The following is a 26,715-nucleotide window of genomic DNA, read 5'->3' as shown; positions in this document are numbered from 1 at the left end:
AACCACTTGCCCACAGCCCACAGCTGTAAGCCGAGGAAGCAGCATCCAACACAGAACAGCCCACCTCCAAAACACTGTCAGCTGCGCCGTGAGCTGATCATGGCATGCCGTTAACAGTTTATGCATATAGAGCCCTCCCACGGGCTGCGTCCACACAAACCGTCTCCTATAACGACTCCATGAGTTACTCATTTCACAGATGAGGAAAAGCAGGAGCTGAGAGCCTACGAAACTTGCAAGAGGTAACAAGGCTTACTGGGATCTGAACGCTGGGACCCAAAAGAATAACCATCACACAGCACAGCCATCTGGATGGCTTCCCCCCCTTGCCCCTCCCCTCCCTCCTGCACCAGTGGTTTTCAGCCCCAGGGGTCATGTCCTGCACAGGACATCGGGCAATGTTTGGAGACATTTGGGGTTGTCCCAGGGAAGGGGGAGGAGAAGAGATGTTACTGGCATCTAGTGGGTAGAGACCAGGGATGCTGCTAAACATCCTACAGTGCACAAGGCAGCGGCCCCTCCCCCACTACAAAGACTTATGCAGCCCAAAGATCAATAGTGCAAACTAGAGAAATTCTGAGATGACCCAATTTAGAACAGCATCAACACACACGTGCGCGCGCGCGCGCACACACACACACACACACACACACACACACACACACACTACATCATCCAGACCCCCATGGAATTTGAAGAGACCCATGGAAGAAGGGGAGGGGGTGGAGAAAAAAATGAAGCAAGCCCCGCCCACAAATGTACCACAGTCACCATTAACGTCATATTTATTGTTATTTAGCTGCTCAGGAAAACATATACAGGTATATACAATATGCATGAATACAGAAGACTGCACTTTACATATTTTTTTTAAAAAAGAAAGAAAAAAATAACACTCAATTTCATGAGCTATTGTCACAGTCTTCCAACCAAGCATTTCAGAAATGAATTTCTTTTAAGAGTCAAAAAGATTACAGGATTGCCTAACACACAGCAGAGTTAAGTTTTCATATTTTACATGTGCAATAACGTTTTCATATTCTTTCCCGAAGAGTTTTGCTATGCAGTACCGATTACCAGTGTTTGTGGAGTCTCGTGGGTTGGGTGTGTTTTTAATCTGCTTTTATTCTTTCCATTAAACCAAATTTAATGAAATAACATCCTTTTGCTTAAGGCTATTTTTAAAGCTGTTCAATTCTGGGGTCGTGGGGAGCGAGAAAGTTTAAAACTTCAGGGGTTTCCGTTGCTAGGACCATGAGACGATGGCCATGTGCTCATGGACTCAACACAGGGCAAGTCAAAGACAGAAGTCAAGACACTTGGCTCCCCGGCCTTAAGCAATTAAGGAGAAATCATGCCTGTTTAAGAAATAAAAGGATGAAGCTCTCCAACAGCTGTACGTTGTGGAATCAGAGGGGTCGTGGAGTTTCGCTCAGACTATGGCTGGCTCTCCTGCAGCCCGTGGCGGCGGGGTGGGGGGGTGCTTTTCCTCACCTTTTCTCTCCTTTGGTGGCAGAACCCGGGGCTGAGTCAGCTCCCACTTTCTTCTCACTGATCAGTTCACATCACCTGTTTCTGCCTGCCCTCTGTGGGGGCCGGGGTCAACCCTGGTCAGACTGCCGGTGTAAGAACCTCGGACCGTCCAGACTCAGACCCGAGCCGAAAAAGCCAGCCCAAGGAAAGACAGGAGCGGGGAATGGAAAGAGGCAGATTTTTCTGTACGCTCGTCTCCCTTTGCTGAAAAGTTCTTTGAAATAAACAATGTGAGTGTTGTACGGTGAGCCCAAAGCCTTCAGGTCACTTGCTAAAAAAAGCCGGGTCTGCAAACTCTGGGGACGTGGGGCGGGGGGAGGATGGAGGGGGCGCAAGGCTCAAAATGCCACATTTAGCAAGATGCTTGTTCACAGAAACTGAAATCGACTACAAGAGTTACTGATTTGGGTGAAGTGATATCAGTCACTTCTTGTCTGGCCCACCCTGGAATCTGGGTGCCTCCCACCACCCCCATGAGTCACACAAGCCCTTGGGAGTCATCAACAGCACCCAAAGGTGCCCCCCCCAACACTGGGCCTCCACTGACCACCGCCCTGGGAGGACCAGGTGACAGGCCTCAGATGGATCCAGGAGCCCTGCTTTCTGCTGCCCTGCTCACCCAGCTGCTCCCACACCTCCGCTCAAAGAAGTTATTCCTTCATGAGATGCACAGGACATGGCCCTGGTTTTGCAACAGGCTGAGATTAAATAAAAAGGGGAAGGGAGGATTCCTGGGTTTAAAAAAAGGCCCAAGAATCAAAGTCACTAGTTCCGGTTCCTTTCTCCCTCCTCTAGCTCTCAGGAGTCTGCAAACCCCTGCAGAGAATACACACAGGCTTGGAGGAGGGGGGCTTGGTAGGCAGAGCCTGGGGGCTCCTTCACTCAACAAGCCCCTCGAAAAGTGCCGGCGAAAGCCTGGTCCTTCCCAGGGATGGGGGGCCGCCCAGGTTGGAGATGGAACGGGAGAAGTGGGGGAGATAACCCAGTCCTGTTCCTTCTTCCCCCAATGCCTGGCTGGGAACAGATGTCAGGAAAGGTCAGGGCTAAGAATTGATCCTCAACTCCAGCACCCAAGACCCAGCTGACCTGGCCGTAGCAGAGCCGGGAGCCTGCAGCCTCTAGGGGCTCTGCAAGCTGGACAGGCACCATCCCCACGCGGACGAGGGCTGCTCGGCACAGCGTGAAAATTCAGAGCCTGGGCGTTTGTACAGAGGCCCAGAAAAGGAGAGAAAACACCACTGTTGAACATTCCAGCTCCTTCCCACAGAGCGGACTGGATACGTCATCACCTCCATGGCAGTGAAAGGCAGCTTCCAGCAGAAGAGAGAACGGAGCTGAAGGCTGAGGGTGTGTTTGTGGGAACGAAAATATATCTCTCTATTTTCTTAGGGAACAGACAAAACAAAATCCCAGGCGGAATACCTAAGGGGGGCATTAATTGTTTGGCTCCAGCCTGACTGATGACAGTTGGGTGTCAATATATAATATTGTGATGACAATTTGACTCTCACCCGGCAATATTCCAGAACTACTAGTCTCCAGGATTTCCATTTTAATAAGCAGTGAACAAAGCAAAAAGGAAAAAAAAAAAAAAAAAAACAGGCAGTGGGGAGGGAGGTGGGGAGGAACAAGACTAAAAGAGAATAAAAAAGGAAAGCAACTCTTGTCTTATTATGAAATAACAATACTTGGACATACAGCAGCACGAAAATAAAACAAGGAAAGAGGTCATCTAAAAAACGTATGCCAAGATTACAGAAAAATGGGAATTATCTAGCAGGAAAAAGGCTTCAGCAAAAGTTTGCTAACTGCAGAAGGGTTAACACTGGTAACATACCGTGGCAGACAAATTTCTTTTTTAAAAAAATTTTTTGAGGTTTTTTTTTTTTTTCCCTTTAAATTAACCCTTTCCGGTCCATATGCCACTAAGCAGGTACCAACCTAGAAAAAAAATCATCCACTCAGCAATAGTGGCCCTTTCAAATTAACAGGGCGGGTAGGGGTGGGGTCAGGTGGAGGGGGGAGAGGGGAGAAAAGGGGGAGGGAAGGGCCTGGTTGGGGAGGGGGTATTTCTTGTCAATTCAAGTTAGGGCGGCCACGAATGTCCCGAATCTGTTGGAAATGTCGGAGTGCAGGGACCGCCAGGTGGGCACGGAGGCTCGGGCCTTGGCATCGCCCACGTCGTCTGTGCAGTGGACAGACAGGCACTGCAAGTGGCTGCCGGGCTGGGTTGCCGAGGCCTTGTTCGGAGGGAGGTCGTGGGCTGCAGAGAAAGGAGGAAGAGAGGACGTTAGCTGTGTGCTTGACTCTGCAGGAGGCCCTAATGGGGGTAAAGTGGCAGAAGCAGAAGAGAGGCCATGTCCAGGCCCTCTTTTCATGCCTAAAGATGGTCTAAGGAGATCTAAAGATGTTTGGTTCGAATCCTCCTGCTGTCACCTCTGACTTGGGCTGTGAGACCTTAGCTAAGGGAAGACCTCCTGTTGGGTTTGTTTTTCCCCTCCCCCTTGGGAAATAGGAGAGTTAGGCCGGATAAACTCAGGGTTTGCCCATCTCTGATGGACTAGAGTTCCCAAAAGATTAACTGGACCTGAAGTTAGTTGGGAAGGCTTCCTGGAAGAGACACATCCAAACTGGGCACTGAAGGATGTGTAGGAGTTCATCAGATGCAGTGAAACGGAGGAGGGGAGGATTGTCCAGGTCTCGAATACAGCCCATTCTCTTGTCATCCTCCAGACAGACATTTGCTAAGGGCCTGCTACGTGCTGGTAACTTCCTTACACAGTGCCAAACTGCTCAGAGCCACAGAGACTAAGAGTGTGGACTCCCCAACCACACCAGTGCCCTTTGCCCCTCCCCAGCTGCTGCATGAAAGGACTTTAGGTGATAAGGGTGAGGGAGTCTATTCCTCTCCTACACCCTCAATGAAAATCCCCTAAATTTCCTTCTCATTCAGTCACACAGCACCAGAAACAGCACAGACCATAGTAATGTTTGGATTAGACTCACTTGACAGAAAAGAAATTTGACAACCATTCACACCTTAGCACGAATTATATTAGAAGAGAACAAGGAATCGGGAGTCCTGAGGCAGGGAAGGAATGGAGCAGTCATTTCAGAGGACTTCTAATTTACTGCTGCCCAGTGACCAATAGTTCTGTTCTGAGGCCTACTGAATCATGATTATTCTCATTATTCCTTTTTCGGGGCCTGACTCTCAGAGAGGCAAGGTGACCTGCCCAAGGTCACACAGCCAGGATGGGACAGAGCTGGGTTTGAAGATGGGCTGATGGTGAACTTCTGACTCAGCAGAAATGAGAAAAGCTGGAATTGGCGGTGGGGGCTCAGCTCCGGCCAAGGGAGCACACCCAGATACTGAACTCCATGACTGGCCCGCCCTCCTCAGCACACTGTGCAGGCCCAGCCAGGGCCTGGTGCCAAGCAGGAGTCACCCCGCCCATCCCGCCCTCTGGGATCTGCCTTGAGGCTTCCCCCAAGAGCTGAGCCATGGCCTGCAGAGAAAATCCTCTCAGAGGGATGGGCCCAGGCAACCAAGGCCAGGTGTGACTAACTGGGTTTGGGGTCCCCACCCTGGAGCCCCAGAGACACCCAGCTTTGGGACCTGCATTCTTGGGAGGAGCTGGGGCTGGGAGGGAAGATTCTCTCCTTTGCCTCTTCCTTCCTTCATTCAATTAATAAGCTGAGTCCCTACTGTGTGCCAGGCGTGGTGTAAGCCTGCAGATTCCAGCAGGAAACAAGGCACAGTCTTCCTCCTCCTCCTGCATCTGACGGTGAACCTGGGAGACAGTATCGTAGCACAGTCATCTTAGAGTCACAGACTGCGGCTTGAATCCAAGCCCCACCACTGGGTGGATGGGATCCAACAATCTCCCTCTCTGAGCCTCAGTTCTATTCACTGGCAAAGTGGGGGTGATGCTGAATCCCTTGGGGTCTTGTAACAGATGTCCTGGCATACAGAGACAACCCCAGACAGGGCTGCTGGGACTGTCATTCATGTCTGAGGTAGGGGAGGGGAGTCAGGAGGTGAGGGGTCCTTGCAACCATCTAGAAGCCTCCAAGCCTTGTCCCTTCCTTGAGACTGGCCAGCTGGGCATGTTCCTGCCCATAAAGCTGGAGTCTTTGTACCCATTTCATGGATGGGGAAGCTGAGGTTCTGAGCCTGAGGTTCCCAAGCTGGTTAGAGGTGGTGGAGCTGGGATGCTGTGACCCCAGCTAGCTAGAGATACCAGACTCAGGGTCCCCTCACCCACAGTGGGCCCTGGACTCCAGCCATGCTGATGTACAGCCCTCACACCTCTGCTCCTGAGCCCACGCTTGCCTTGCTCCCAGTGACACCCTGCTGCTTAACACCTGCAAAAGGAATTTTGTTCTGAACATTGCGAGATCTAGATTGGGGGAAGGAGTAGCATCTGTCAGAGAGAGAGAGAGAGATTCTGAAAGGAGTTCCTTATTTCACTTTACACACATTATTTCAAGGAGCCAACGCAACAACGCTTGTGCCCATTTTACAGGTAGGAAACCGAGGCCCCTTGCCAAAGTTTGCAAGAGCTAAACAAAGACAAGACCCACACGTGAGCTCCTGACACCCGGCTCCCTTGCTCTGTGGCTGAAGCACCAGGAAGGTAGACACTGGAGGACTAAGACACTCATGGGAGCTGGGTTTGCTCAGCAGCGGCTCCAGACTGCTCCAAATGGCCACATTTCCTAAAGATGTTTTATTCCCAAGTTACAGACGACTCAAACGCATGCCGCGCGCCAAAACCACAGACAGCTGCTCTTCTTACTTGGGGTGGATTTAATGAGGGCATCGCAGGCACACAGTTGGACACTTCCGTGTATTATCTAATTCCATCCCCCAGCAAGCCCGGCAGCTGGGTGACCCTTCTCCCCACTTTAGAGCGGGCACCTGGGGCTCAGAGAGGGTGAGGGCCTTGCCCCACATCACAGAGCATGGGCACAGGATTCCCCAGCCTCTGCCTGGAACAAACAAGCGAGTCTGGTATCCATGGGGAATGTTTTTAGGAGAGAATATGACTCTTCAGTTCTTGACAACCCAAGCATGACCAAACTTATCCTCCCGCAGGATTCATTCCAGCTGGGGGAACCCAACACACCCTAGGACTGCGGCTCCCCTGGGCTGCCGAGTGGCTGCCGATAAATCAGTCCCACGGGAGCCGCCTCAAGTCAGCGCCTGCCCCGACCTGGCCCAGGAGAGGCCCTCCATCCCCACTGCTCAGGGCAGCAGGCATGCCGGCCCCCACACCAGGACCCAGAGATAAAACCGCCCCCTCGCCCAGCTCCCAGGGCTGGGGAGACCCTGGAGGTACTCAGCGCCCGGCACTGGCAGACACCACAGAACCTGAAGGGTGTTGTCCTGTTTTCCACTGTTGGCTGTCAGCCTCCCCTATCAGACTGTGGCTGTGTGGGGGAGGGGCAGATTTGGCCTGTTCAGCTCAGCTGGGGCCTGTGCATTGACTGTGAAGGGCTGCTCAGCCCTATTTGACAGATGGGAAGACTGAGACCCCAAGGGACAGGGAGCTGCCCAAGGGTCACCCGAGGCCAGGTCACCAGCTTTGGGACCGGCCCTCTCCTGTTAGCCCAGGATTCCTCGCAGGTCAGGCCGAGGTGGAATCCCGGGTCCCCCAACCTCGGCAGCTGGCCCCCATTTCCTCATCTGTAACTTGGGGATGGCGATTCCCATGGGCCTGGCTCAAGGCAGCTGGGGGAGACCATACAAGAGAAAGAGCCGATGACGCCCTGCCTGTGGGTGGTCAGTTCCTGAGGCAGGGGTGACATTGACTCAAAATGTATAACCATGAGGTGCCTCACCCCGGGCAGCACAGGAGCTGAGATGAGAGGCTTCCTGGCATGCCTGCCCAGCAAGGAAGGACCATGGGACTGTTTTTAAGGTCATCCCCCTACTGGCCAGAACAGACCACCTGAGTCCCCACGCACAGGGGCAGGGCCTGGAGCTGGGATACCTCGCTCTCACTCCCCACAGAGTCTCTCCCCGCCCTTTCTCCACGTGCACAAGCCCTGGCTGACCCATCCAGCCCCTTCCCAGAACCCCCTCGCTGAACGCTGCAGACTTGGTATCACGCTATCCAGGTACCGGCTGCTTTGGGCTCACCCTGCCACCAACATGAGACCACATCAGATTTTGTCTTCAGCGCTTCCCTATCCACAAAGGGGATAGTAAATTCCACAAAGGAAAGGAAAGAACCTTGAGCCAGTGCCCAAAAAGTGACCGCGTGGATAACGGATGGAATTCCACCCCTCCTACGGGTTCCACAATGATCATGCCTACCGTCTGGGGAGCACGGACTCCCGTGCATCACTTCAGCTCTCAGAACCTCAGTCCTAGGAAATGGGGGAAATAATAGGACTGGCCGTCATGGAGGCAGTTACGAGGATTAAGTGAAATGATCCATGTAAAGTGCTTAGCACACAGTGCACTCCCACCAGCACCAAGAGGACTGCCTTGTGTGGTTGTCGATCAGCCTGCAGGGACCAGCGGGGCTGGGACTGCCTTGTGCGGTGTCGACCAGCCTGCAGGGACCAGCGGGGCTGGGACGGCTGGCTGGAGTGCTAACTGGGACGGCTGATTGACCCTTTGGCTGGCCACGGCTGAGGTAAAGGGAGAAGGGAAAAGATGTGCATGTCTTTACCTGGGGACATCTCATTGTTAATTTCATTTCTGGAGGTGCCGCCCATGGAGGGGGCTGAGTTTTTTTTAAAGTCAGCAAAACAGGCCTTGTCACTGCCTTGCCCTGCACTCAGTATCCCCGGGAATGGGTTCCAGTTTGGGTGGGCCACATGCTCAGGCATCCTCAGCTCCAGGGGGGGAGGGGGTTGGGGTAGCTGCCGCCCCCCACTCCAGCAGCTGAAGTGCTGCCTTGGTGGTACGCACAGCCACCACTCTGTCCCCAAACCCTCAGAAAGGGGACTTCTGCCGGGCCACCTCCTGTCCCTCTGCCCCCCAGAGGGAAGGCCAGATTATGGGGGTCAAATGTGGGCTCCAAGTTGCACCCAGGTCAGGGGCTCCCTGGGTGCTAATCCAGGGTATAACCTAAGCAAGGTGTTAACCTGGGCTGTAAAATGGGAACCTACTTCATGGGCTTGGAGGACGATGAAGTGAGATCACATGGGTGAAAACTTCAGCACACGATGAGCCTTCAGAAGAGGTTAGCCGCTCTCAGGATTCTTATAGTTACTATACTTCAACAGCCCAGGGCTTTGGAGGCAGACAGAGCTAATACTGCCACACATCCGCCTTGTGCGTGGGGCAGTTTCTTCATTTCCTTGGGTGCCAGGGGCCTGCCCCACCCCCTGCCCTCCGAGGCTGGGAGGCCCCCCGGGGTGCGATCCCAGGCAGAGAGGAATTAGAATTCCGTGAGTATTTTTAACCTGAAGCTTATGTAAGGAGCAGTGTGGGCCCCAGAACACAATAGCGAATGACTCTCACAGGCTCACCCTCGCCAGATTCCGACAAAGGGAAATGTATTTTGGTTTTTCCTTTATTTGGACCTGGCAGGGGGTGTGGGGGGGAAGACGCTGGTGTCTGTGACAGCTGCCACTCAGCTGGGGGCTGGGCCACTGGGCCTGGAAGCAGAGGCAGGCCGGCCGGCCTGGAAACCACAGGGCTGAGCCACCTGTTCTCGGCACCTCTGTCCTGCAGCCCGGGAGTCCCTTAGGGCCCCCAGACACATCCATGTCCCCCCAGAAGCTCCTAGCTCCTAGCCTCCATCTCCAGGAAAGGCCGGGCCATCACACCCAGGCTGGCTCTGGGCATCACGCTTCCCCAAGCCTAGAGTCGAGCACCAGGGAGGGGAGAGCCTGCCTCCAAAATTCATCCACTGCTCTCCCGCCCCGTTGCCCCTACCCTGGTCCAGGCCCCCACTCCCGCCTGCAGCAACAACCTTGCTGCTCTCTCTGCTGCTACGCTGACCCACACGCCCATCTTCCACGGTGAGCCGGGTGAGAAACTCTGAAGCACCAACCAGAGCAGGCCCCTCTCCTGCTTAAAACTTCCATGGCTCCCCAGTGCCCCCAAGATAAAGTCTCCAGCTTCCCATGACGTGGCCTGCTTCCATCTTGGGCCTCCAGCCTCACCTCTCAGCTATACCGTCTCTCAAAGTATATCGAGATCCTTCCCACCTCCTGATGTTTCTTCCGCCTAGAACACACTCCTCACCGCTGCTGACTCCTACCATCTATCTACCTGGCTGTCAGCCTCATGGTGATGTTTCTCCAACACCCCCCGCTTGCAAATGGCACCCCACCACCAGCCACCATAATAGTAATGATGCCACCAGCGACGGCCTCACTGGCTACAGGGAAGTGCTGACACATCTCCCCGGGCAGAGGGGGAATCCTGAGTTCCGAACCCCTTAGCAACAGGCCACCAAAGATGGAAGACATCATGGGGAGACTTTGGAGTCAGATGACCGAAGCCTGTAACTTGGTCCCTGGCACTTTTCCCAGCAGGGCGAATTTGGGCAAGTCACTTTTCCTCCTTGAGACTCAGCTTCTTTCCCTACGAAATAGGATAAGGTCAGCACCTGGGTCCTCACCGAGTTCCGTCAGGTTCTATCAGGTAAAGGCCACAAGCAATCAGAGCAGGAGTAGAGACTCTTGTCGGTGGTTAACAAAGTCCAAGGCTTTTTTAAGGCAACACAAAGGCCCATCTCCTAGAACCCGCCCCTGGGGATGTGGGGGACCCAACCCCAGTGGAACTGGTCCCCACACCCCAACTGGAACTCTTCTGAAGAGCCTCACAACCCCAAGGAGGACCCCGCCTTGGCTGCCCGTCCATGTTCAGTCCCTGGGTCGTGTCCCCTCCTTCAGAGAGCTAGACGGGGTCTGGGGGACTCACCGGCTCTAGCCTCAGAGGCAGGAACAGCGACTCTAAGCCAGATGTCAGATGGCACAAAGATGGTCTATAACACCACCAACCGTGCAGGAAGGCGGCACACCCAAATTCCCACCCCTCTCCTTCCCCATACCCGGCAGCTTTGGCATGTTCAGAAACCTGGACTCAAATCCTCCCTCCTCCCTCTGAGTCTCAACTCTGCGCTTCACCAGCTCCATGACCTTGGGCAAGCTCAGCTTGCTGAGCCTCAGTTTCCCCACCTGTAGAAGCGGATAACATTCCCACCAGTAGAGATCACACAAGCCTGGCCTGGATGGAGACGCTGAGAGCAGACACGCCCATGGGGCTCTCCGAGGTCTCTCCGGCCCTGGCATGCGGTAGGCACCTGATAAGGATTTGTGAAATATGTGGATGAAGACGCACATTCTCATCCCAGCTCTCCACCTGCTTGCCGTGTGACCTTGGGTAAGTCACTCCCCCTCTCCAGGCCTATCGGGTCCTCTCAGAAATGAATGGTGGTGAGTAAATGTACAAGCCCCCTGAATCCTTCTATCCCTTTGGGGTGACCGGATTTTACATTCAAAGAAGGCAGGAGGCTAAGGCAGGTGCCCTCCCAAAACAAGGGACCGTAAGATACACTGACCTCAGGCTCCCTAGGGGGCCGGGCCTTGGCCGATCTCATTGGACCAACACAACACCCAGGCAGAGAGGGCATTTTACAGGGGAGGAAACCGAGGTTCAGAGAGGGGACGTCACTGGCTCACAGTCACACAGCCGGCCTGTGGCAGAGCCAGGGTAACTCCCAGGTCTGTCTGATGCCAAAGTCACAGGAAAAAGTAAAATGTCGCAGCCAAATGGCAGGTACACCCAGTCCCTCCTCCTCTCTCCAGCTCTCTCGTTCCCACCCCCCTCGCCTTCTCGCTCAGCCTCTCTTTCTCTTGTTCTCTCCCTCCCTCTTTATCTTTTTCTCTCTTCCTCCCCCCCCCGCCCTCCCTCCCACCCTCTCTCTCTGGATCAACACTCCTGCTTTTGGGGAAAGGGCCCTAAAGCACACAGATGGGATGAGAAGGACCCCGGGTGACACAGCAGCCAAGGACAAACCCCGAGGCCCTGTTCAGTGCTTTCTCCATAGACGCTGCCCGAGCGTTTCCACATTGGCCCCATCAGATGGGGGCAGGACACGGCACACATGGGGGCTCCTGAGGGACTGGTAGGGCCCCCACAACCATCGGGAGGCCCCCTGAGGGTGAGGAAGGGGCCTCGCTGCAGCCGCTGGGGTAGCTCAGCCTGGGGAGAGGCTCAGCCGGGCCCCCGAAAACCTTCGGAAATTAATTGGAGTTGACTTGGCTGAGGGCAGCTGTCACTTAGATTGAGAACTGGCTGAGGGCTCCGCTGAGGCGACGCAGCAAGGGCATCACCGGGACCAGGCTGCTGAGAGCTGGGGGCCGGACCGGGACTGGGGCGGGGGGCTGAATTCCAGGGATCCTCCCCAGCCCCAAAGGAGGAGGCACTGGGGTGGTGTTTGAGGACCAGAGCCCAGGCCCCTCTCCCTGGCCTGAGCGCCTCCAGCAGGCTCCTTCTCCTGGCGCCTGCGGCCACGTGGCCAATGACCTGTGACAGATGCAGCCCTGTGCACCCCCCGGGCCACTCCCCGCCTGCCTGCTGCCAAGACGTGACAAGCTGGGGGGCCGTGAGCCGACCCCTCAGCCTGCACCTTCCTTCTGACAGCGTCCACAGGGGTGCATCAAGGGTGCTTGTGCAGGGGGAGCTCTGCACCGCGCGTCCAGAGCACCAGGCTTCAGGACTGGCTTTGGGGATGTTAACTCCTCCCAGCCTCAGTTTTCTCACCCATGAAATAGGGCTGCAGACGGTATTATTCTCATAGGGCTGTTGGGAAGAGTCCAGGGATAATGCAAGCAAAGCGCTTAACACACTGCCAGGCAGCAAGGCTGCCCAAGAAATAGTAGCTGCTCTTAGTATTTCTAGTATGATTATTATATTGGAGATTTCTCTCCAGCCCTGTCTCCAGCAGAGCCCTTCCCACTCTGTTTTCTTGCCTTCTCACCCACAGTTCACCCCCATGACATTGGGCCCAGTGCTGTGTGGCCCTGGGCAGGACACTGTCCCTCTCTGAGCCCCAGTATCCCACCCGTACACTGGGGGCAACTTTACAGAAGGGCCAACACCTCACCGAGCTCCCCACTCTGCCGGCTGTGCGGTAAGCCATTCAACCATTATCTTTATAAAACAAGACAAATATACACATGTATTTCTATAGGATTAGAACCGCATTCCTTTTAGCCCATTGGGAAAAAAAAAAAACAGATTCAGTGACAAGTCTGAATTTTAAAAAGTACGTTTTCGAAGCACTGATGCTTTGGGTGGAGGTTCTTGGGGGCATCTGCCCTGGTCACCCATCCACTGGGCTGTGGAAGCTTTGTGCTCTTTCCATGGCAGGTCGGCAGGGAGGCAAGTGGCCCGTAGGCCCAGGTAACTTCCCATAGCGCCACTGCGTCTCGAGGAAGGGCTCTGCGTGGGGGTCAGTCATGGGACAGTCATGCACTTAGGAGACAGAAGCTTAGGCTCAAATGCAAACCCTGTCGCTGCCGGGCTATCTGACCCACGATCAGCTGCTTTTGACTCCCCGGGTCTCCATTCCTTCACCTAAAAAGTGATTTTGGTCATTGCTGCTTTGCGGAGAGGCGGATGAGATGCCTGGTGCCCAGGGGATGCTCGATATCCAGTTACCATAATCATTTCCCCGAACTCGGGCCTGGGGCAGCCTGTAAGAGGGAATCCTCGAGATGGTGATGATAGCTAAAGCACCACAAGCAAACATGTGCTCCCAGCTGTGTGCTGGGCGCTGGGCTCAGGGAGCCCCCAGCCTGGTGGACAGATGTTCTGATAAACACGGAACTGCAGAACAGAGACAATCCCTGTCGGAGCAAAGTGGACCCAGGGGACGGGTGGGGATCCGGGAAAACTTTGTAGAGGAGAGGACACACTAGGGGGACTTAAGGATGAGGATAAAGCTCTGCACCAAGAGAAGCGAGAGGGGGCGCTCCAAGCTCTGCTGTGACTGTTTCAGAAGAGCCAGAGGCCTGCCCAGGGACCCCGATTTAGGGCCTGGGGACCCAGAGGAAGAGGAGGCAGCAAAGCTCAAATGGAGTCAGTCATGGAGGACTGGGAGCGTTGGGCTTTGTTCCTGCAAAGAGGAGACAAAAAGGTTTTCAAGCAGGGGAGGGGCATCAGGAATCTGTCAGAATTAACAAGAGGCTTGCACCTCATCCATTCCGGCCCTGGCATAGGACACCCGACGTACAAATACACCCCCTTATTGGGGACAAGGTCCCTTGCTCCCCAACTCTAAGCAAGTGGGAGGATTTGATCGCAGCCCCATGAGAATGGTACTCTGACAGAGCTCTGGTCCAGCAGGACCTGCCATTCCTCCCTGGCAGCTTCTGAGTCAGACGCCTGTAACCCACGTCTCCAAGAAATCCAGGTTGGGTCCTAATCCCAGCCCTGCCACGTCTCAGCTGGTGGCCCAAAAGACTCCACCTCTCTGTGCCTCCACGTTCCCTCCGCACAATGGATGAGATCATCATGCCCTGTGTTTTTACATCAGTGAATCCTCTCTGAGGATACAAGTGGGGAAATTGGGGCACAAAGGGGGCAAGATTGCATCCCAGGTCATCTATTAATGAGTAGAAGGGTTGAGGGCAAGTCACTTGATCCCTCTGCTTCTCAGTTTCCCTACCTGTGAAATAAGACCATACACCAACTGGGCAGTGCTGCTGGGAGATTGGCATTTGATAGAATTAACCAACAGACAAGAACTAATTAGCACCTATCACGTGTTTGTTCTTTTAAACTCACTCCTTCCTCACCATAACTCTGGAGGGCAGCTTCTATTCTCTTAGCCCCGTTTCATGAAGAGCCAGCCAGGGTCAGCACACTACAGCCCACAGGGTATGTCCAGCCCACAGGGTATGTCCAGCCCCCCGTCTGTCTTTATAAATAAAGTTTTATTGGAACACAGCTATGCTCAAATGTTTACATTTTGTCTATGGCTGCTTTTATGCTACAGTGGCAGAGCTGAGTCATTGTGACAGAGGTTGTATAACCTACAAACCTTAAATATTTACTATCAGGCCCTTTACAGAGAAAGTTTGCCAACCCCTGAACCTGAGGCTTAGAGAGGTGATATCACTTGTCCAAGTTCACACAAGTAGGAAGGAGCAGCCAGGCACCCAGTAGGTGCTGAATACATGCTCCTGAGAAAGGTGTTTGTATGTAAACAACTCTGATCTGTGAGGACTTGCATGGTGACCCTTCGGGAATCAGAAATGTCCTCCCCATTCATGTGGCCCTGGTCTTCCTTCTCTGGCTATAGTGGAAACCGTCCTGCCTTCCTGCTTAAAAATTAATAAAACAGTAAAATGCTGCTTGTAGAGGAGAGGGGTTGTTGTAAAAAAAAAGAAAAATTTTTTTTAATCATTCAAAAGCACATCCATAAATGCAATGAAAGAGGAGAAAGGTCAGCTCTCTGCGGAAATGTGAGTCGCCCACATCAGGCGGGAGGAGATGGGCAGCCACCCAGCACTCAGCCCCTGAGTACACCCTCTCAGCTCAGCCTCGACTCAGGGAAGGACAGAGCGATGCGCAAAGTGGACGGTGAGAGGCCAGGCAGGCAGAGCATCCACCCCGGGGCTGGGCCAGGACCTTCTCACTGGCTGATCTCATCTATCACCTCAACAGCCCCATGAGGACCAAGGTCACATAGCTAGAAAGTGGAGAGCTGGAATCTAAACCCAGGTCTGTGTGAGTCCAGAGTCTGTATTCTTTTCACCACCCCGTGGCATCTGCTTGGCCTGGGAAGGGAGACGGGTGGAGCAGTAGAAGCTGGTCTGGGCTTGGAAGAAGCTGGTTGGTCACTCCCATCCAAACAACAGGGACCAAAGTTCCTGGGGCGCCCGGCCTGGCACACCCACCCAGGGGTTCCAATAGGTCCGGACTTGGGCTTTCTGGGTTAGAGGTGTGTCTGCCAAAAACAAACCCCAACCTGCTTTCCCTCCACACTGGGCTTTCCTCCCCTACTCCAGGAAGACAAGCACCAGCCCTACCTGCAGCTAGCTGTGTGACTTCAGGTGCGTCGCTTGCCCTCTCTGGGCTGCCACTGTAAGTGTCAGGAGTCCCGGCTGCCAGGCCTGTAACTCTATGACCTAAAGAAGCCACCCAAGGGACTTCCCTGGTGGCGCAGTGGTTAAGAATCTGCCTGCCAATTCAGGGGACACAGGTTCGAGCCCTGGTCTGGGAAGATCCCACATGCCGCAGAGCAACGAAGCCCGTGCGCCACAACCACTGAGCCTGTGCTCTAGAGCCGCAACTACTGAGCCCCCGTGTCACAACTACTGAAGCTCGTGCGCCTAGAGCTCGTGCTCCACAACAAGAGAAGCCACCGCAATGAGAAGCACGCGCACCACAACACAGAGTAGCCCCCGCTCACTGCAACTAGAGAAAGCCCACGCACAGCAATGAAGACCCAACGCAGTCAGAGATTAATTAATTAATTTAAAAAAAAAAGCCACCCAACTAGGTGCTCCCCACCCTAAATTATACTCTAGACTGATGGGAAATGCTAGCTAACCTCTACCTTGGAATGGCGGAGGGGACAGGCTCGGCCCTGTGTGTTCCTGCTGGGCGTGCAACGCACACAGTGTGTCTCTGAGGTCAACCTGGGAAGGCGGGGGCCGCTGCATTCCTTCCAGACAGGGAGTGTGGGAAGAGGCAGGCACAAGGGTGGGGGTTAGGTGACTAAGCCGACCCCAGTCTCGCCTTCTGTCACATTTTCCCAGGCCCAGACACATTTTGCAACACCTGTACCCCACCTCTTGGAAGGATTTTCGAGATTTGGCCTATGTCTCAGGTATGGAGAAGCAGGATTAAGACTCAGTGCCTCTCCTCCCACGGCAGAGGTCACAGACCTCTGTCCCTGTGATCTGAGGAAAGCGGAACTGGATTCTAGGAAGACTGGGCTGGCTGGTGCTACACATTGGGGAAACTGAGGCCAGAGAAGGTTAAGTTGGGGGAAGAAGTGTGACCAAATCAGAGGATTCTGGCCTGCCTGCCGAAGCCAGCACTCAGTTGTCTCCTCATTCAGAAGGTTTCACAGTGGAGTTTGAAGTACGCTGTCACCAAGTGGTGGCAACGCTACTCTTGCCAGCTCTCTCCTCTTCCTGGACCACTACTGTCACTTCTCCCTTCACCTAACTAACAATTCCACTTTCCCCTTACTCAGGTAGGTCTCTCTAAGCCTCTCAGTGGGCTCCAATGCCCACCAGGCTGTAACATCTGGTGCTAACCCCAACTTCTCATAATTGTCCTGTTCTGCGCTACTGCCTCTAGAAGGTGAGTTCCATGAAATCAGGAGCCTTGTCTCTCCTATTCACCACTGTGGCCCTGGCACCTGGCACATAGAAAGCTCTCGACTGATATGTGCTGACTGTACCAATTCCTGGGGGCAGGAACAAACCCTAAAGAATCATTAAAATAAGGAAGATTCAAACCACATCACCTGGGCCTCCAGACAGACCTAAATAGGAACTTTTCAAGGCTTCCTGGGTGCCAATGAAGCAAGACCTCATTAGGAGGTTTGCCCACTGCCCCTCCCCAAAATCTACCGAGGAGGGCCACCCCCTCCAGACTATCCCGAAATGGAGGAACTGCCCCCACTTACTCTCCAGATCCCCAACCCAGCCAACAGATTTCCTTCACAGTCCGGAGGTTAGAATTCTCCCCTTTTATTTTAGACCCCACTGGTGTGCGGGGACGGCACAAGAAGCAGGTGCCTTTAAGGGAGAGGAAAACGCGAAGGGTCGGCTGACAAATGCCAGCAATTTCCTCCTGCTGGAGGACGATGACACAGGGAGTCCCGGCCACCACCCTCGCTCGGCCACCCTTCCTGCCTACAGACCCTGAGCCTGACCCTGCTGGGATAACCTCTGAGATGAGCTTTAAGTTGACACCAGGCATGGGAGTCAGTTAAATTACCCTCCAGGGAAAGGAGCCACGCCCCGGACACCGTTCTACACGTTTCTTGCATATCACTGCATTGTGTCCTCTTGTTAAACTTTGGAGGGCGGAGCTGTTATTCCTTTTTTTTTTTTTTCAGTGTTTGCCCTTGGGTTTTGTTTGGCTCGTTGTGTGCACACATGTTATTCCTTTTAAAGGATGTAGAAACAGGTTCAGAGAGGCAGGGTGACTTGCCCAACATCACACAGCTAGGGAGTGACCAAGGCAGAGTGAAGCCAAGTCAGTTTCCAAAGACTTTCTCCTTTTGCCCCACGCCAGAAAGAGAGGGAGAGGGAGGGAGGAAGAGAGAAGGGAAGGAAAGAGTAAACAATGACTCTCATTCCCCTAAAGGCCATCACCTGGCCTTCCCTCTTGGCCCGTCCACTCTGTGTCTGGAAACACCTGCCTGTTTCCTGGGGTACCACAGGATGAGGAGATGCTGGCCTCCATGTCATGACCTGACGGGGGGATCTGATCCAGACCAGGCCTTGTCCACTGCAGGGTCTGAGTTCTGGGGAACCAGGCCCCCTGGGGAGGCGAGCGGAGCAGAAGGGAAAAGCATTTATCGTCCTGTGCAGAGCTCACCCACCTGAGCAAAGCTCTTGCAGAGGTGGTTTCCAGCTGCCTGGGGGCAGGTGGCTGCTGCTAAGCAACGGGCTTTCACCCAACGACTTATCCAGAGTTCATGGCACGCTTGGGGTATAACAAGCTGATGATCTTGGGGGCCGCTACGAATTCAGGGGCTCTAGGAGTCAAGAAGTAGGCTGTCCAATATGGTAGCCACTAGCCACATGAATTGTTTTAAATTTAAATAATACTTAAACATCAATTCCTCATTCACAACTAACCACATTTCAAGTGTTTGACAGCTGTCTGTGGCTAGCGGTTACCGTACTGGACAGTGCAGATATAGGACGTCTCCATCACTGCAGAAGGTTCTATTGGACAGCGCTGGTCCAGAATTATAATCTACAAAGTCTCTCCCAATCTGCGTCAGCGGCTGCCATGACTACTAGTTTTCTTACAAAAGGAAAGCCCTATCGTCTTTCAGATAGGAAGCTTCCATAGATTGAGGTAAATTTTGGGCCGGAAGGAGCCACAAGGGTCATGTTTTCCAGGATCATCAACCACCTGGGACTCACACCGAAACTTATTTCCTCTTGAGCTCACGGCAGACATTGCTCATCAGCCTTGGCACTCCCTCCCATGGAACCCAGATACAGCCTCAGAGTCTTTCTCAACACAATGCTCTAGGCAGCCAGAACCAATCCATCCAGATTAGCACTTGACACTGAATCTGTAAATCTGACCTAGTCCAATCACAGAGGGGAAGAAAGTGAGACCCAGTGAAATAAAGTGACTTCCCTGAGGTCAGACAATGGGTCAAGGTCAGGCTAGGATTAAAACTCACACCTCCTGGGCTTCCCTGGTGGCACAGTGGTTGAGAGTCCGCCTGCCGATGCAGGGGACACGGGTTCGTGCCCCGGTCCGGGAAGATCCCACATGGCACGGAGCGGCTGGGCCCATGAGCCATTGCCGCTGAGCCTGCGCATCCGGAGCCTGTGCTCCGCAACGGGAGAGGCCACAACAGTGAGAGGCCCGCGTACTGCAAAAAAAAAAAAAAACAACTCACACCTCCTGCTTCCTGTTCTCTCCATCACATCTCCCCCATGAAAGCTCTGGATAGTCCAAGTTCACAGTCCTCAAAAAAGAGGCCAGGAAATGCAGTGACTAAAGACTAAGAAGAGTGATGGTAATATTAGCAATAATAGTGACGATGCCAGGTTCTTGATCACCTGCTCTGCGGCTGACCCCAAGCCTCACTTCTCACCAGCACCTTCCATTATTCTCATGACGACCTATAATGTACACATCATTATTCCCGTTTTCCAGATGATGAGTAAAGGGAGACTGGAAGACCCACAGGGACCCACCCAAGGTCACATCATCACTAAGTGACAATCACAATCTGATATTGACACCTGGCATTCAGAGCACTCAGCACTGATCGTGCACAGCTCCATAGTCCTCACTCCAACCCAAGACAATCACTGGTCTCATCTTACAAGACACTCCCCCAAGTCCTCTCTGGCCAGCACAGCAGACGGATCCCACAATCCCCCACATTAATTCATGGAATGATCAAAATTGCCCCCATTTTACAGATGAGAAAAACTGAGGTTCAGAGAAAGAAGGTGTTTTGGCCAAAGTCCTAGAGCTGGGAAGTGGTGTTGCTGGGCTTTGAACCCTGGGGAGAAAACACTAAACCTTGGATCCCGTTTCTGGAGGTCAACTATTGGGATCTTCCAGAGAGGTTTGCAGGACAGGACGCGTGGAAAAATGCGTCTGGAAAAACCAAGCCCGGTACTGCTTGCTGAGGCTCCTCAGATATAAAATATGGGGAAAGGGGCTGCTTGTGTCCTCCTGCTCAGGCCTCCCCAGCACTCTACCTTGGGGAGAAATCACCACTGCGGGTTTAAGTCCTGGTGCCGAGCACCTTCGGGGGCAGCTCACACCCAGCCACCAACAAGCCCAGCACCTGGCCCAGCAGGCACCAGCTCAGCCTGTTCTCACCCCAATGCTTCACCACCTCTTGGTATAGAAATTGCATCCAAGACGAACTGTAAGTAATATTTAATTTTATCAAGGATAATTACATGAAATTAATTCAGCTTTACCTGGAAGCACTTTGTTATCATTTGCTTTCCGAGGGAGCTGGGGTGAGTACTGAGGCCCCCCCAGGAGCAACCACGGGAGGGGAGAAGGGAGAGGCTGCTGAGATTGGGACTGAACAAGCAACAGGCATCACAAAGTAATCGAGTGAAGATAACGGCTAGCACTTCAGTGAATGCCAACTGTATGCTTGTGTGAAATGCTCCTCGTATGATGTCACTTTAACTCAGGACACTCCTGTAGGTGGGCATGTTAGAACACACCCCCCGTGCCCTCCATTTACAGAAGAGGCCACTGGATCCCAAAGTAATAGGAGCAGACATCTAAGCGCCATCAAGGAGAGAGCCTGGTTGAAGCCCTGCCTGGCTACTTCCTAGCGGTATGATCTTGGACAAGCCAGCTTGGGCCTCAGTTTCCTCATCTGTCAAATGGGAATAAGGACAGTAAACTGCCCCAGTGGTTTTGGAGAGTCAATAAGATAGTGCAGACGACACACTTAACACAAGGGGCGCTCAGCAGATGCTCAAAGGATGCTGCTGGCACGTTCATCATCGTCATCACCCAGCAGCGCTGCAGGCAGGCTGGGGCCTCCTGACTCCACGGGCCCCTATTTGAGGCTGGGTTGGGGGAGGATCAGGAGAAGAATCTGAAGAAAGCCTAGCTTTCTCGGCCTCCCCACGGAGGCCTCACACACAGAACCTCTGAGCCAAGAAGTACAAATGAGGCCCCGAACAGGCTGGGAAACCCAGGCCGCCCCTCCCCAGGCTCCAGCCCCCAACCTGGCCCTCCAGGAGCCCCCATTTGGGGGCACAGGCTCCCCTGGGCACCAAGAAGAAAAGGGGGCCCCCTCTCCCACAGCTGCTATCGTTGCCAGCCTCCCCAAGGCCCGAGGGGGGTCTGGAGCTGCTCTGAAAGGGCGCCGGGCGCCGGGGGTTCATTCAGCTGTTTTCGGGTGGCTCCAATGAGTTCATTTTACCGCGGTGGAATATTAAACAGCTCCTGGGGAAACAGATGCTGGGCTTTGGCTTCAGAGGGAGGGAGGAAGGGAGGCCACAGGCCGGCAAGGAGAGAATTCAAGTTCCGCTTCAGGCGGCTCCAAAGACCTTTCCAGGCTCGGCTCAGCCTGAGTCGTCACGCTGACCGGTGCCTGGGGACCAAGTGCAGGGCATCATGTGGGAGGCCAGGCTGACACCTTGAATTCCTCACTTCACTTAGGCCTCACAACCACCCTAGGAAATAGGAGCTCTACTATGCCCACTTCACAGATGAGAAAACTGAGGCACAGGGTAGCAAAATGACTCACTCAAGGCCACACAACAAAAGAGGGCACCGAGATTCAAACTCAGGCCCCAAAACATCATCTTGATCCTTTTATCTACATAACTACCATTCACCACCCTCAAGGTACCCTCTCAGGGGCACATACCAAGCAAACGGACCCCTGAACAGATGTGGAGCTGCCGGGTGCTGTGCCTCCCCTGTGCTCAGGTTTCCCGCCGCTCTGCAGAGAACGATCCCACCTCCTATTATTCTAATAATCCCTGACATCTGAGCAGCTTTCTTGGCGGCTGCCAAACACATCTGGGTATACCACGTCCTCGAAGCTTCATAGCAGCTTCCCCATTCCAGACGGGGAAACTGAGGCCCAGCCAGCAGGGTGGATCACAAAGCCGCTGCCCAATTAAAGGCAAAGTGATGAAGCAACCCTCCTATGCTCCCCCTGCAGACTCAAGGTCCAGATTCATCCCACTGCCCACCAAGGAAGTTGGCACTCCCTCCTCACCACGGGAGCACAGAGAGGTGAGGTGACTTGCCCAGCGCCACAGAGCTGGGTTCCAAGGTCAACTCCTAGAACTGGGCTGGGTCAGAGCCCCCCACTCCCAACTCTCACTGGCTCCTGGCTATCCGAAGAGGTGCTGAGCATAACATGGGGCTTCTTCCCTTTGGGATTTCATCAGTGTCTACATTTTTTTTCCTCTGTGATTAGGAATAAATAATGATAATAACAACAAGTAACATGTATTGAAGCTTACCAGGTACAAATCACTGATCATAAGACTTAATGCGTATGAATGGGTATAGCCCCCCCTACAGAACCCCACGAGGTCGACACTGCCATCATCCTCACTTCACAGATGAAGAACCGAGGCTCGGGGATCAACACCATATGGTCTCGCCATTGCCCTTGGGCAACTCCATGGGTGATGGAGACCAAGTGGTCTCGAGGCACGAGCTCTGTACTGTTTTTCCTGTTTCCATGGACTGTCAGTGTCCCCATGCTTAGGGGCAGCCTGGCCCAATGGGCAGAAAGATGGGTGTTGGGGTGGGGGCAGATCTGGCTACACCACCTGCCGGCCACACCCACAAGCAGGTCCTTTTCCTCTCTGCACCTCACCCTTCTCGTCTGTAAAATGGGTCAACAGAAGTAGCTGCTTCATGGTGGGGTGAGGATGCCATGGGTGGCTCACAGGAGGCACTGGCACAAGCTCGGCTCTCAAACTGCCCCCCCTGCCCTTTCAATGGCTGCAGAGTGATTAAGGAATCCAAACGCCATCCCTGAGTCAGCCTTCTCCTTTTACTGGACCCTAGAGGTTTGGGGGGGGAACTCCAGTAAATAGGAATCAAAGGTTCAGAACAAAAAGAGCTGGGCCCCAATCCCAGCCCCACCTGTTATCAGCTGGGAGACTCAGTGTGTCAACCACGCGTCCTGGGCCTCAGTTTTCCCATCTGTGAAGTAGGATGCCACCTGGGACGCTGACGGGGTTAAAGCAGTGAATTTGGGAGTCACACTGTGACTCCCCTTTCCCCCAACACCATGGGAGTAGTTTTCAGCCCAAAACCCTAAAAAAGAAGTCTCGGTGACAAAGTCCCCTGACTCTAGTGAAAAAGAGTAGGAGGAAGCTCCCAGAACCCACAGGCAGGGGCTGGGCTCCAAAGGGTTAAGCTCAGCTCTGATTTCTCCCGAATGGCAAAGACAGCAGCTGAGGCTGCCCCCCTGCTCCCCGCTGCATGAAGCCTGACCCCTGACATTTCCACTCCCAGCCGCACTTGTATTTAAAAATGGGAAGGAAAAAAATTTAACCATCCGCACAGACAAACAGTTTGGGTAGGCAAGGAAGGAGGGGGGATGCTGCAGATTTCCTTTAACTGAGTTCAGTTCACCCCCAAAAACATTTTTTTAAAGAAAGACCTAGAAGGGAGGCAGAAGGGGGAACAGAAGAAAGAAAAGGTGGCAGACAAGTTCTCTGGAATCACTGGGTACCACTACATTTTCTGATTAATTAACCCTGAAAGGGGCCTCTCTCCCAGCCCTTCCTGGGGGAGGTTCTGGCTGGCAGAGCCCCGTTTTCAGAGCGGGACAGCCTCTCTGGGGGGGATTCACTTAGAGGTCCCAGGGGAGCTCAATCCCCTCTCCAGGCCACGCTGCAGTTAAAGCCAAGGATGATAAGGAATTTATCAAATGAGATTTACACAGGGAAACCCTAATTAAGAGGTTAGTCTCCAGTTTAATTGCCTTCAAACCTAGGCAGGCAGGCCCAGGCAGATGGATTTTCAGTCTGACCTCATTAAAAATTAATAATAACCAAATAGAATACAGAGGAAAATCTGAAGTCCACAATGTGGCTAACAAGTAGAGGGGGGCAGGGGGTATGAAGGGCCGGGGACTGGCCTGACCCAGAATGCGCTGGCTTATGCCCCCGGGGCTGGCCTCAGACCCTGAGCTTGTGGTCCTTCTCTCTCCTCTCTTGCAATCTGGTAGTTCTGGGCTCTCTGCTCCTTGAAGCCTTTTCTCCCCCAGCCCCTGCTCCCCTTGAAGCTGGCAAGCCGAATATAAATTGGAAGCATGCATCTAACCCCAACCCCAGGCGGACGCCACATACCAGACAAAATGACTACAGGCCTTGGTCATCTGGGGTTAAGAATGGTTTTTGTTTCTGGCAGGGAATGTGGAGGAGCCCAAAGGAACTGGCCCGGACAATTGTTCCAGGAATGAAAGGCAGAGAAGGAAAAAGAAGGAGGAGGGGGGAGACGGCAGAGAGGGAAATGGGGCAAACACCTGGGGAACCACAGCTGGAGATGTTTTTCTGTCCCTCGGGGAATGGCCTGCAAAGTTTTTGCACCAGTCTTTAAAACACAAGGGGGACGTGGATGTACCCCACTCTGGGCAGGTAGGATTTTGCTCTTTATATGTACCCTTTTCACGGCCCCCCACCCCACCCAGCTTTGTTTGATTAAACTATAAATTAATGCTTGAGGCAGAGAATCAGAAGAGATTTCTTTCCAAGAGCAAAATCTAGGAAAAAGTCTCCAGCAAACAGACTTGCTCATTGTCACATGGATCTGGGGAGAAACACAAGCAAGCAGCAAAGTCCTACAGGGTATGGGTCACTTCTGTCCCAAGCCGTTGACCCAGGCCGATGACGAAGTAGCAGGTCAGAGTCATGGGTGCTTCCTCCCAGCCAGGCACAGTTTTGAAGGGCGACTCATGGTTTGTCTCTTACACGTCACCATCCACATACAGTGCGATTAATATGCTTTACATGTTATTAGCATTGCTACTGTGATTTTTCGAAGTTTCCTAACATTAGCAAGGGACTGATTTTCCAAACCTTACACAAACAGAGATGCTAAGAAGTGGGTATGCGGGGCCAGGGTATCGAAAACCCTAAGGGGCTTCAGAAAATGCACGACTTTTATCTCAGAGCTGTTTCTCACTGACTTGCATTCTAAAACATCTAGCCTGCTGTCTGGGGAATTTCTGCCAGCTGCAGTGGCCACCATCGCTACCATCCACGGCACCCAAGATCACCCTCCAAAACTCTGCAGGCAGATTTCCCAGCGTTCACAGGAAAGGAGTGACGCTGTCAAGGGGCCCCCACTCCCCTACTTTCTGCAGTGTGCCACCTCTTCCCCTTGCAGGTTCTCAATTCCTCTTGCATCTTACTTACACCAGGGTTTAGTGACCTCTGTGATGTGCCAGACACTGGGCCGAGTGCTCCTCACTGTTTCCCCTGATCCTCACCAAGACCCTGTTTAACCCAAAAAACAGATGAGGAGACTGAGGCCCAGGGCAGGCGGTGAAGGGATAGATGCAGGGAGAGGCCCGGCTGCTACAGCGGCAGCACTGACTTCCTGCGCTGTCCTCCTCCCCAAGGCCTGGGATGCAAAAGCCTGTTCCAATGGCCAGTGGTCAGGTGACTAACGGAGGACATTCCAGCCTCCTCTCACAGCCCACCAGGGTCAGTCAGGCCCTGATGTCTCTAACAAGCCTTGGCTGGGACAGGGGCTGTATCCTGGGCCCCTGGGTCTCGGGCAAGCAGAGCCCATGGAAGGGAGGGGATGGTGAGGACCAGTGTTGGGGATGGAGAGAGGGGGCAAGTGAAGTGGGGCTGAGGAATTCCGATGCCCATGGCTCCCTCCCTTTCCTCCTCACCCCTGCAGAGACGGGGGCTAGGACCTTGACCCTGGACCAGCTCCTCTGGAGGAAACCCCCACCATCCCTGCTAGGTCTCAGGAGAATTCGGGGGGCACTGACTCCCAGCCCTGGGACCACATAAGAATGCACTCCAACCGCTGACAAAGCCCCTTCCTTCATTCATCCAATCACTGGGCATCTACTGGCCATGGAGCCAACGCCAGGTCCTGGGGGAAAAATGCTGCTTCGTCTTCATTTTCCACTCACACATCAGAGCCCCCTGCTCTCCTGGCTAATGGGCCCACCCCAGACCCTCTCTCCTTATACTGGCCAATTTCCTGTGGTTCATTAATGCAACTGTCCTTTTTCTCTATATATTTACTGGGTAATTCCCTCTCTCAACAGGCGTGGCGTCTGTTTTGTTCACAGCACCGATTCCAGCACGGTGCAGGGTGCAGAGAAAGAACGTGACCGATACACAGGCAGACGCTCCCTGCTCACGGGGCTCTAACTGCTGGGGATTCCAGAATTGACCCGCTTGACAGGCACACTGAGGCTCAGCAAGGTAGCACAGCCTTGCCCCAATCACACCAAGCCACCTCCTGGCCCCCAGGCCTGGGGCTCTGACTGCTGCCCCTTCACCCATGGGGAACAGATGGTGAAGATCTGGATAATCAGTGACATGACTGACAGCTGTCAGGAGGACAGTGTGCAGGACTGGGAGCTGGTCTTTGGTTTGGTTTTGGTGTTTGGTTTTTTTGGCCAGTCTCTGTTTTTATTTATTTTTTTTATTGAAGTACAGTTGATTTGCAATATTGCGTTAGTTTCGGGTGTAGAGCAAAGTGATGTTTTCAAGCTTCTGTCGGTGAGAAATCAGCTTCTCAGCTCATCCTTAGTGGTTCTGAGCACGGGCTCCCAAGTCAGACAGGCCCAGGTGTGAATCCGCCCTCTGCTCCCCACTTCCCAGTTGGGTGACCTCAGGAAGGTCACCTTCCCTCTCTGAGCCTCAGTTTTCTCAACTATAAAATGGGGCTTGGTGTGATTGGCACTCAGTGACTGCAGCCTGTTAGGATTCCTTTGCAACTCAGAGTCAGGGAGGAAAGCAAAAGAAAACCCTCCAGAAGGTGGACGC

At 53.5% G+C, this 26,715-nt stretch overlaps 1 protein-coding gene across 1 annotated transcript in view; it reads right to left on the bottom strand.

The window, feature by feature from the left end:
- Positions 1–767: 767 nt before the first annotated feature.
- The window catches only part of MN1 (MN1 proto-oncogene, transcriptional regulator), a 47,186-nt gene continuing 21,238 nt past the window's right edge, over positions 768–26,715 (bottom strand). The window contains exon 2 of the mRNA XM_030860698.2: positions 768–3,796. Within this exon, the coding sequence (XP_030716558.1) occupies positions 3,615–3,796 (182 nt within the window). The 3' untranslated portion in view covers positions 768–3,614. The remainder of the gene's footprint in view (positions 3,797–26,715) is intronic.

Source organism: Globicephala melas, chromosome 13 (genome assembly GCF_963455315.2).
Source record: "Globicephala melas chromosome 13, mGloMel1.2, whole genome shotgun sequence".
NCBI lineage: Eukaryota > Metazoa > Chordata > Mammalia > Artiodactyla > Delphinidae > Globicephala > Globicephala melas.
This window is presented reverse-complemented; position numbering and strand designations above follow the sequence as displayed.